General features: G+C 41.3%; 1 protein-coding gene and 1 pseudogene across 1 annotated transcript; both read right to left on the reverse strand.

Moving 5' to 3' along the window:
- Positions 1–1,063: 1,063 nt before the first annotated feature.
- On the reverse strand, positions 1,064–2,619 carry FGFBP3 (fibroblast growth factor binding protein 3). The gene is made up of 2 exons (XM_047702634.1): positions 2,537–2,619; positions 1,064–2,245 (listed from the first exon to the last, which is right to left on the reverse strand). Exon 2 carries the CDS (start codon positions 2,164–2,166, stop codon positions 1,414–1,416), a length of 753 nt encoding a protein of 250 aa, XP_047558590.1. The 5' UTR covers positions 2,167–2,245; positions 2,537–2,619; the 3' UTR covers positions 1,064–1,413.
- An 8,022-nt stretch (positions 2,620–10,641) lies between these two features.
- Positions 10,642–11,186, reverse strand: LOC125084978 (CCHC-type zinc finger nucleic acid binding protein-like; annotated as a pseudogene).
- Between the last annotated feature and the right edge of the window lie 1,331 nt (positions 11,187–12,517).

The raw sequence follows: 12,517 nt of genomic DNA on the forward strand, positions 1-12,517 counted from the left end.
AGGGAACACAAGCAGGGGGAGTTGGGAGAGGGAGAAGCAGGCTTCCTGCTGAGCTGGGAGCCCGATGCCGATGCCGATGCTGGGCTCAATCCCAGGACCCCGGGATCATGACCTGAACCGAAGGCAGATGCTTAACGACTGAGCCACCCAGGCGCCCCTGAAATTATTTAATTTTTAAATGTTGGCAACAAATCCAAATTGGGAGGGAAGACAAAGAGGAAAAATGAAAGAGAAACACATGTAGGCCAAGCAGAGCAATGATACAACCCAGGGTTTGCCAGTTTGTCACTCTTGCTTTAATGCAGACTTCTTGTCTTTTCCTAACACTTTGGGAGATGTTTAAACATTTACTTTAAGGTATATTCAGAACTTTATCATATGCAGCCAGAATTTCCATTCCCCTGCCAGTTCTTTAAATCTATTCATAAAGTTTTTTATTGAGCACCTAACATGTGCTAAGTTATCATTAAATCTTACTTAAAATGAAATATGTTAATAATTACATAAAACAGATATAACTTCCATAATGGTCCAAATGACTCAGAAATACATACTTAATGTCAGCTATTAAAAAAAAAAAAAGATCAAAAAAAATAAGAAAAAAAAGAAGATTAAAAAAAAATATGATCAAACACAAAGAATTCTTTTTAGAAACCGACCAGAGCACTACCATTCTTAAGAGGTCAATGGGAAAGTTTCAGAACATAAAGCATCCCTGTATTTAAAAGTAACACTTCTAAAAAAAATCCAAGGGCAGCCAACCTGAAAATCTTCTAATTGGAGGTAATTTTGACCTCTGAATGGCTTCTATCCCAATAGAGGTCATCTATGACACCAAGCAGTACCCAAGTTCATACTAATGCCAAAAGGGGGTGGGGGGGGATCAGAATCTTGTCATCTGACTGGGTGGGAAGTCACTAAACAATTCAGTCTGGCTCAGGTTACCAATTGCTCGTGATTACATTTTAATATAAGTGTGTTAAACAATATACATTGTATCCTGCTTCCCACATGAGACAACATAGCTTTCGTCGTCACTTTTTCCCCTCTTATTTTTTTTTTCCCAGCCTTCCTCTGTACTCGCCTCTCTCCCAGTCTACAGTTTTTGTATATTTAAGGTATGCCTACTTCTGTTTCCACCATTTCTTCTGCTCTTCATCAGGATCGGACTTTTCAAAAAGTTAAATGTCTTTGCTATCTCAGAGATTCTCCACACCCCTTACACTCCCATCCCAAGGCCCATGCCCTCCCACCCCCCGCCTCCCAGCCCCCACCCCCCAGCTCCCAGCCCCATTCTAGAACCTGGATTCTTCCCAACGCTCCATCCCTTATCTCTTGGCCTAAAATGCCCTTCAAGTCTCCTGCCCGGCTGCGTACCTTCCCCGACCCACGTTCTTCCCCAGGCTGGCAGCCTCAGCCATTCCAGAAATTGACAAAGAAGTTGCAAAGGGAGTGCCACTTCTCAGCACAGTAGGTCTCCGTGAGCTTCGCGTTCTCTCCCAGCCCGTCCGGATCAGGTCGCGTCCCCAGGGGTCGCTCCTCTTCTGGGTCCGAGGTCGCCTTCCTCTTGCCCGCTTTGGTCTTCTCAGAGGGCTTCCCTCTGGGAGACTTGCTCGCGGGAAGTAGGGACCCTCCTGCGGGACCGGGAGCGGGCTCCCGGGGCCGCCCCCGGCTCCTTGCGGGGGGCTCGGGATCCCGGGGGAAGACTGCCGCAGTGGGGCGCACAGGTGAGGACCCGTGGGGCACCAGGCGCAGCTCGGCACCGTGGCCCTTCTTGCCTGCGCACAGGCGAGCCTTGAGCGGAGCGGGGTCCTGGCACGGCCGCCTCTTCTTGCGCAGCCCGCCCAGCACCTGCTTCCAGTAGTGGGGGCCGCGGGCGGCGTAGGCGGCGCAGCGCTCGGGCTCCCCGCGGTAGGCGCACTGCTGGAGCGCCCCGGCCGGGTCCCGGCAGCTCAGCGCCAGCTCGCTCCCCGCCGCGGGCCCTGGGGCGCGCGGCAGGAGCTGCCAGCTGCACGCGTGCCGCTCGGGGCTGAAGAAGCGGCCGGAAGAGCCACGGGTGGGACCCGAGGCCAGCTCTGCCGCGCTGCCAGCCGCTCCCTTGGCTCTCCGGGCGGCCACGAGGAGGCAGCCACCCAGCAGCAGCAGCAGCGGCCTCAGAGGACTCATGGTCTGTGCTCAGGTCGGGTCTTCCGGACGCCTGGGCGATTCAGTGGTGGCTGGGCCGGCAGAGCCACATCCCTCGGACCTGGGGACAGAGGCAGAGACTGCTGCTGCAAATGCGTCTTCCCACACCGTCTACCATTCCCACACGCTGGTTTCCAGTAGGCAGCAGCAGCCTGAGAAGAAACTCTGAGAAAATCGCTTACTGTCTAAATAAACGTTTAATATCTTTTTGAAACCCGGTGCAAAGACGAAAACAAAGCGAGGCCTGAAAATTGCCACCTTCACCCCCTCCCTTCTTCACCCTCCAATAAACTACAAAATCATTTCAGATTGTTTTTTGGAAACATGCATTTTTACTGCACTCTGAACTTACCGAGTTCTAGGAGAGGTGGTGGAGTCCTACCAGCGTAGAGGGAATGACTGCATTAGAGATTTAGTCCGTTTTCGCCGGCTCCCAGTGAATGAACGTGTTACGAATGGGACAGGAGGGGCCTCCCCCACTCTGCCCCTCCCAGACTTGTCTCCCACTGGGAGATTTCCCACCGCCACCACACGCATACACACACTCCCCAAATGTGTGAGAGAAGTGACACTGTGACATGAAATATAAATCTTGTATTTGGCTTCTAGTGTTTAAAAGAATCATGCACATTTTAACAGGTCATTTCTTTTCTTTCCAGTTACATATTTAATCATACAAACATGAAGTTAAACAGAAAGATCTAAATTTTTAAGAGTTAAACAAAAAATTTCATATTAGAAACAAAACAACTGTCAATATTCTCAGCCAGGCACTACACTCTCTTCATATCATTCTGAGTTCTGTGTTCTCAGCCAGCACGTTGATAGTCTTTCTTATCCTAATAATGTAATCTTAATCCTAATAACTGCTAACTACTAATAAAAATATACCCTCATTTATTAACATACTATAGTGTCCCTCAGTTCATCCAGGGGTGGGCATTTGGGTTTTGGATTATTTTTAGATATTATAAATCAATTATAAACTACTTGCAAAAATTAGAAGTTTAAAAAATAATTTATTTAGATTGTAGTTGCAAGGTAACATTATCAATTCAAGCGGTGTAATCTTTAAGAGTTACTGTGTTCTTGAATCTTGAGAATTTTATATTTAAGCAAAGCATAAAATATTCCATCATCTTTTTAAAAAATGTTCTCAGTAACAAATGTTTTTTTCATTTCAAGAGTTTTTATACTGCTTTACAATTGTTTTATACATGTGAGTAATTTCCTCAACTAATTACTCAAGATGTCAAGAAGTCTCATTATATTATTTCCCAATGTTTTCTTGCAGACTGTATTTTCTATTACTGAACTCACTTTTTTTTTTTTAAGATTTTATTTATTTATTTGTCAGAGAGAGTGAGCACAGGCAGACAGAGAGGCAGGCAGAGGCAGAGGGAGAAGCAGGCTCCCTGCTGAGCAAGGAGCCCGATGTGGGACTCAATCCCAGGACCCTGGGATCATGACCCGAGCTGAAGGCAGCTGCTTAACCAACTGAGCCACCCAGGCATCCCTGAACTCACTTTTAATATTGTATTTGAACAGTTGCAACTTGAGTACTACTATAAAAACCAAAATATTTCAGAATTAGAAGAACATATTTAAATATATATTAGCATATATTAAATATATAGTAGTGTATATTGACCTAAGAAAGGAAATTTTACTACTCTTGTGAGATTAGAAAGATTAAATGACTTACCAAGGTCGCACATCATTTAGTGATAAAGCCATATGCCACCTGACTTTCAGTTATCAATAATCTTTACATTTCAGGGGTGCCTGGGTTACTCAGTGGGTTAAACGTCTGCCTCTGGCTTAGGTCGTGATATCAGGGCCTGGGATGGAGCCCTGCATTGAGCTCCCTGCTTAGCCGGGAGTCTGCTTCTCCCTCTCTCCGATCAAGCACTCTCTCTCTCTCTCTGTTTCTCATTCTCTCTATATCTCTCAGATAAACAAAATCTTAGAAAAAAAAAAAAACTTTACATTTCAGCTTTGTATTATTACATCGCTATCATTTTCAAATGATATGTTTTTGTTACATCAAACTGATTTATAATGAAAAGCAATTAGTACGTATTAGGTTAATAAATAGTAATGTAAGTTTCATAAACAAGGGTAGTTCACTAATGTTCTTCAAAGATGCAAACCTTCTCCTTCCCAGAAAACTGCATCTGTGGGAGTAAAGCACTGATGAGGAGAGTTAGAGGCTTTTGTCTGCTGCTTTGGCTTTACTTAACAGTGATAGCTAACCAACTGAATTGGAAGAGTTTTCCAGCTAAAGAGTGACATCTTGTGACATTGCATGTTAATTACAATGAAAAAGTTCATCTGGAAAGTCCTCATCAAGAGGGAAATTACAGAGACCAAGTTTTCTGTCAGAAACATTGTTCTCTGAGGAAAAGGGACACACAGATGTTCTTTGCCACATCAGAAAGTGGTATGTCTTACCACAAGGTACATTATATTTTAAGATTTTACTTATTTATTTTGAGAAAGAGCTTGCGAGTGCAATCCAGGGTAGAGGGCAGGGACAGAGGGAGAGAGAGAATACCAAGCAGACTTTCTGCTGAGGACAGAGTCCAACGCGAGCTCAATCTCACCACCCTGAGATTGTGACCTGAGCTGAAACCAAGAGTCCAGCACTCAACCCATGGAGCCACCAAGGCATACCCCTCCAAGTTACTTTTTGAAAACTGTGGTAAAAAAATATATATCACAAAATTTGCCATTTTAACCATTCTTCAGTGTACAGTTCAGTGGCATAAGTACATTCACACTGTTGTGCAACCATTACCACCATCCAGCTCCAGAATATCTTTTATCTTCCAAATGTAGCCGTTAAACAGTAACTGCTCATGCCTTGCTTCCTCTACCTCCTGGTAACCATCATTCAACATTCTGTTTCTGCGAACTTAACTGCTCTAGGCACCTCACAGAAGTGGAATCATACAGTTTTTGTCCCTTCATGACCAGCTTATTTCATTCAGCATAATGTCTTCAAGGTTATAGCATGTTGTAATGTTTGTCAGAATTATCTTCCTATTTAAGGCTGAGTAGTATTCCACTGTATGTATACACCTCATGTCGTTTCTCTGTGAATCTACCAATGGGCTCTCCAGTTGCTTCTGACTTTTGGCTCTTGTGAATAATGCTGCTCTGAATATGGCTGTACCAAAACCCGTTTGAGTTCCTGCTTTCAATTCTTTTAGGTATTTACACAGAGTGGAATTAATGGTTCATATGGTAATTTTCTTTTTAACTTTTTAAAATAAGGATTTTATTTATTTATTTTTAAGACAGAGTGCACACAAGAGAGTGAGAGCTAGTGAGCGAGAGAGAGAGCAAGCATGGGGGTAGAGGGGCGGAGGGAGAGAGAGAAGCAGACTCCCTGCTGAAAAAGGAGCCTGATGCTGTGGGGCTAGATCCCCCGACCCTGCGATCGTGACCTTAGCTGAAGGCAGATGCTTAACTGACCGAGCCACCCAGGAGCCCCTATTTTTAACTTTTTGAGGAACCCCTATACTGTTTTCCATAATGCCCGAACCATTTTACCTTCCTGCCAACAGTGCACAAGTGTCCCAATTTCTCCAGATCCTTGCCAATACTTGTTACTGTTTGTTTACTTGCTGGCTTGCTTGGTTTTGTTTTCATAATAGCCATCCTGATGGGTGTAACCTGATATCTCATTGTGGGTTTCATTGGCATTTCTCTAATGATTACTGATGTTGAGCATGTTTTTTATCTGCTTATTAGTCATTTTTATCTCTTCTTTGTAATATGTCTGTTGAAGTCCTTTGCCCATTTTTCAATCAGATTGTTTTATTTTTGTTTTTGTTGAGTTATAGGAGTTCATATATATATTCTAGATATTAATCCCTTTAAAAAATTTTTTAAAGACTTCATTTTTAAGTAATCTCTACAGCCAACATGGGGCTCAAACTCCCAACCCTGAGACCAAGAGTTGCATGCTCTACCGAGTCAGATAAGCGTCCCTAAATATTAACCTCTTATGGATATATGATTTGCAATATTTTCTCCTATTCTGTAGGTTGTCTTTCATTCTGTTGACAATGTCCCTTGATATATAAGAGTTTTAAATTTTGATGTAGTCCAAGGGGAGACATTTTATTTTTTTTATTTTTATTTATTTTTATTTTTTTAAATTTTATTTATTTATTTGACAGAGATCACAAGTACGCAGAGAGGCAGACAGAGACAGAGGAGGAAGCAGGCTCCCCGCTGAGCAGAGCCCAACGTGGGGCTCTATCCCAGGACCCTGGGATCAATGACCCAAGGCGAAGGCAGAGGCCTTAACCCACTGAGCCACCCAGGCGCCCCAGGGGAGACATTTTAAAAAATATTATGATGTGAGATATGTAAGAAAGTATGAAATAAATATTTTAATATTAACTTAAAAATTAATCCTGGGATGCCTGGGTTAAGCATCTGCCTTCGGCTCAGGTCATGATCCCAGAGTCCTGAGATTGAGTCCTGCATTGGGCTTCCTGCTCATTGGGGAGCCTGCTTCTCCCTCTGCCTGCTGGTCCCCCTGCTTGTGCATACTCACTCTCTCACTCTCGCTCTCTCTCTGACAAATAAATAAATAAAATCTTTTAAAAGAACTCAAAAAATGTTTCAAAAAAAATCTCGTTTGCACCAACGATCCAACAGGTCTGTTTGGATTCATACCATATGCTACTTAATAGTTTACAATGAGGTGAATTTTGTGATAATTTCAGTGATTAATTTCTTAGTCCTGCCCTGTGAATAATAGGAAGGAAATATATTACCATAACAACTATGTTGCACCTCCTTCCCTTCTTCTAGAGAAGGTTAGCTGCAGCACGTGACCCACAAACTTCTTTTCTTTTTTAAAGATTATTTATTTATTTATTTGTCAGAGAGAGAGCGAGCACAGGCAGACAGAATGGCAGGCAGAGGCAGAGGGAGAAGCAGGCTCCCTGACAGAATGGCAGGCAGAGGCAGAGGGAGAAGCAGGCTCCCTGACGAGCAAGGAGCCCGTTGCGGGACTCGATCCCAGGACGCTGGGATCATGACCTGAGCCGAAGGCAGCTGCTTAACCAACTGAGCCACCCAGGCGTCCCGACCCACAAACTTCTATGGTGAATAGGCCTCCTGCCTCTTGGTCTTTCTTTCTTTCCCTTTCTTTCTTCCTTCCTTTCTTTCCTTTCTTTCTATCTCTATCTCTGCACCCAGTGTGGAGTTTGAACTCACTCTGAGATCGAGAGTTGCGTGCTCTACTGACTGAGCCACCCAGGTTCCCCAGGTTTCTTAAGACTACATAATTCTTTCTGCATGTAAAATCAGCTTTGCATAGTTCAAGAGTCAGATTTTCCTTGTTACATCAGTATTTGCCTAATCGTGCAAATTATAATGTAAGTTTTTTAGGCAAGGATAACTTTTTTAGTTCTTTTGTAACTAAAAGAACTCTTTCAGTTCTTTTTTAGTTCTTCGGTACCTAATACAATGCTCAAGGCAAAAAGCTGGTTGCTTGAACTCTCGCACACTGCTGGTAGGGAGCAATCACTTTAGGAAACTGTTTGACATTCTCTTACGGAGTTACGTACACTGTGATCCAACCATCCTTCTTCTAGGTATTTACCCAATGCAAATGAAAACTTATGACAACAGCCAGACAGGTAAAAGGATATTTATAGCACTTTATTTATTGTAATAGCCCCAAAGTGGAAGCAACTTAATTATCCATCAACAAGTGGGTGGATAAACAAATTATAATAAAAATATGTTTTTTACTTAGCAATAAAAAGGAATGAACTGCTGCAGCAGGTAAGAGTGTGAATTAATTTCAAAACCACAGTGTTGCTCAAATGAAGCCAGGCACAAAAGAGCCCATATTGTATGACTGAATTTATATGAAGTTCTAGAGCAAATGAAACTAATGAACGGTGGAAAAAAATTAGAATAGAGATACCCCTGAGGGATGAGTGCTGCCTTGTGTTACCCAGGAAGGGATATAAAGGAACTTTCTAGGGGTTATATATGTCTATATATTATATATCTATATTCTAAATTTTCTGTATATTTTATTTTGATAGAGGTTTAGGTTACACCTAAGATTTATACATTTTATTGTATGTCAATTTTACCTAAAAAAGAAGTCAAATAAATAATTATTCAACCCAAGTTAATGATATCAGTGTTGAGTGTTTAGGGCTGAAGTGTATTGATGCTTGCAATTTGTTTTTAAATGTATAAAAAATCTGGACAATATGAATAGAGGGAAATAAGTAGTAGTTATGTTATAAAGCTAATAGAGTAAAATATTAATTCTAGAATCTAGGTCATTGGCATATGGGTGTTCACTGCATAATTTTTTCAACTCTTTTGTATTTTTGAAATATTTTACAATAAATGTAAAAAATAGAAAATAACAGAAACAATTTTAAAAATTATATTCCTACAATTAAGAATTAACATATATTAAAATCTTGTTATATTTGTGTTCCACATTTTTTTAAGGAAAAAAATGTCACATAACTTTTCCATTTTCATTACCCCTATCAAATCCCATTTTCCTCCTGCTCCACTCCCAGCCAGGATAACCTGCATTTTATCATAAGTTTGGGGCTTATTCTTTCAATACACTTGTATTTTTAGATTGATTTATGCACATATATGTAAAGCTCATGTCAAACACACTCATTGCAGGGGCACTTGGCTGGGTTCAGTCTGTAGAGTGTGCAAACTCTTGATCTTGGGGTTGTAAGTTCAAGCCCCACATTGGGTGTGGAGATTGCTTAAAAATAAAATCTTTTAAAAAAGTATACTCATTTAACTTCATTTATAATATGTAAAATTGGAAAAACCCAAGTATCAGTCAGTAAAGAATGAATAAATTATGGATTTTCATATAATGGACTAGATCTTGGAAACATAATGTTAATGAACTATGAGCTTATAAATGACACTTTTTGTTCTTTTTTAAAGATTTTACTTATTCTTGGGGCGCCTGGGTGGCTCAGTGGGTTGAGCCGCTGCCTTCGGCTCAGGTCATGATCTCAGGGTCCTGGGATCGAGCCCCGCATCGGGCTCTCTGCTCGGCAGGGAGCCTGCTTCCTCCTCTCTCTCTCTGCCTGCCTCTCTGCCTGCTTGTGATCTCTGTCTGTCAAATGAATAGATAAATAAAATCTTTAAAAAAAAAATGGGCAAGATGTGTATTTAAAAAAAAAAAAGATTTTACTTATTCATTTGACAGACAGAGATCACAAGTAGGCAGAGAGAGGCAGGCAGAGAGAGAGAGGGAGGGAAGTAGGCTCCCCACTGAGCAGAGAGCCCGATGTGGGGCTCGATCCCAGGACCCTGGGAGCCTGACCTGAGCCAAATGCAGAGGCTTTAACCCACTGAGCCACTCAGGCAACCCAACTTTTTGTTCTTTATGGATACACATATATTAGCAAAATGATAAAAACATGGGACAGGAAGCATATACACAAACTTTGTAAGTTGTATCTGGGAAGGTAGGGAGGAGAATGGTATTATGGCATTTTGCACCATATACATTAAGGAAAATTTGAAACAAAAAGAACTTTAGTCAAACTCTCTTCCTCCTCCAGCTTTATTGGATAGTTTAAAATTACATTTCTATTTTCTAGGACTTCAGTTGCTTTTTTCCATCTGACTTTTAAAAACTGAAACACAGTTGTCTAAGTGATATAGTATACAAAAATAACAGCTTGATTTCCGTGAAGATTCATTTCTCAGCAATTCCTGAATAACTCCAACTTATGCTAACTCTGAGCATAAATGTTTACTCTGGGTTTTAGATATAGTCTTTGAAAAAATGTGTTCTAAACCTTTGCCATCACTTTATGTCTATCCAGTCTAATACTGTGATGAAGTTGTTCCTGTTTAAGCCTTTATCCCGATTTTTCTCACACAGCCATTAACACACATTTGTCTTTTTATTTTGTTTACTCCCACTCAACTGCATGTTCTATGTAGGGCCTGATACAGATGTTACTTGATATTATTTAATAACTACCGAGGTCAGACAATCCAAGGCCATTGTTATGCTGAAGTTAAAGTTATTTATGAAAACTCATAGATACTCCAGAATTGGTTTTACTTCCTACATGGGAACATATCCAAGAAACCAAAAACAGGCTTACTGGTCTGACTCAACTCTTCCCATTCATCAATCCCTATTCACCAGTGGGGCGGAGAGGGGTTCTTTAACAAAGAATTATACATAACACCTCTAGCAAACTAAACATAAACTTTTTTTTTTTTTTTGTCTTTGGTAGTTAAATGCAGAAGTTGGTTTTTTTGCCATCCTTTCTCTCCATTTACATGGCAAGTAAAACTCACTGGCCTGGGAGTAGACTCTGCCAACCTTTGGCCAGTGAAGAGGATTCAGAGAAAATAGTATGACCATCAATCAGAAAAAGGAGAAGCAACAAAGAAAAATAATTAAGCTGTGGCTACAGCCATGCATTCCCATGCAAGGTCTCCTCACTCACCACAGTGGTCACAGTCAACTTCACTTGTTCTCCTGCAGTTGATGGCTATGTAACCAGTCTATCGCACTCACTTTGGGACAGTCTTTTTGAATGTGTCCAAACTGTCCACAAGAATAGCACTTCTGCTCATCCTTATGGTCACGGTCATGAGCCAGATGGCCTGGTCTGCTACAGCTGTAGCAGAATTGCTCTCTCTCTGAGGATCCTGGCAGTCCTTGTTTATGTGGCCATGTCTACTGCTATTATAGCCAGGTGTCCTCTTGAAGACCACAATCATTTGCAAGATAACCAGACTCACCACAGTGATAACAGGTGTCTGGAAGAGATAAGAAACCAAACTGGAAACCTCTACCAAGGTTTCCACCTCTGCCATGGCTTCTTATTCCAAGACCACAGCCTCCACCAGTAGGGCATTCCTGGGCCTTATAGTCAGATCGTCCACACTGGAAACACTCATTACTGCTCATGGCTGCAGTTAGATCTTCAGTATCTGAGCAGGGCTGCAGTGGTGGACACTTAGACACAGGACCAGGAAGGCCTGCCATTGATTTTTTGAAACCACTTTTCTGGTGATAAAGTATAATAGCTAATATTTATTTAGCAGTTAGTATTTTTTAAGTGTATCATATCTTGCTCATTTAATCCTTACCATCACTTTACAGAGTACAGGTTCATAATCCATTATTGACAATTCTGAAACTGGAAAGGGTCTAAAAACCATATTTAAAAAAAAATTCATTTGGAAGCAAACCTGACCTGAACTGGCTTGCAAATATTTACAGTCTTTGATTTATTCCTCTTAGTATGGCTGACTATTCATACCTTTTGCTGCAGAGCTATAAATGTATTTGATTATAGGATGCTACCCTAGAAGCTGTTGGGGTATGATGTAATACAAGGTATATGAACTGGATTACTAAATCCAATCAAAACCTAAAATTGAAATTGAAATCTAAAAGAATTCTAAATTCAGAAAACCACCTGGCAGGCATATCAAATATGCATTGTGGACCAACTGATGATCATCACCATTTTACAGATGAGACACAGAAGTTAAGTCAGTAACTCAAGATCATATAGTTAACCAAAAGAAAAATCAATGTAGTTAATAGTATTTTTGCATGCTTATTGTGACAGTCACTTGGTTAAATGCCTTTAATTCATTATCTCATTTAATACTCATTACCACAATAGAAGGTCCTATTATTTTATTTTTTAAGATTTTATTTATTTATTTGACACACACACACACAGAGAGATCACAAGCAGGCAGAGAGGCAGGCAGAGAGAGAGGGGAAGCAGGCTTCCCACCAAGCAGAGAGCCTGATTCGGGACTCCATCGCAGGACCTTGAGATCATGACCCGAGCCGAAGGCAGAGGCTTAACCCACTGAGCCACCCAAGTGCCCCAGGAGGTGCTATTATTATTCCCATTTCACAGATGAAGGAACTGAAGCTTAGAACTCCCTTAACAGCTGTGTTAAATGTGGTGAGGAAGGATTTAAAAACAAGATAGACTGACATCAATATATTTGATTATTACACTATCCCTTGCAAACCTATGATACTAGCCATTTCCTGTCTTCTAAATGTCATTTTGAACTATATATCTACTTACCTCTGAATATTAAAGAGAAAGATTTTTTTTTTTAAGATTTTATTTTTTTGACAGACAGAGATCACAAGTAGGCAGAGTGGCAGACAAGAGAGAGAGGAGGAAGCAGGCTCCCTGCTGAGCAGAGAGCCCGATATGGGGCTCGATCCCAGGACCCTGGGACCATGACCCGAGCCGAAGGCAGAGGCTTTAACCCACTGAGCCACCCAGGC

The sequence above is a fragment of the Lutra lutra genome, chromosome 14 (genome assembly GCF_902655055.1).
Source record: "Lutra lutra chromosome 14, mLutLut1.2, whole genome shotgun sequence".
NCBI classification, from domain to species: Eukaryota; Metazoa; Chordata; class Mammalia; order Carnivora; family Mustelidae; genus Lutra; species Lutra lutra.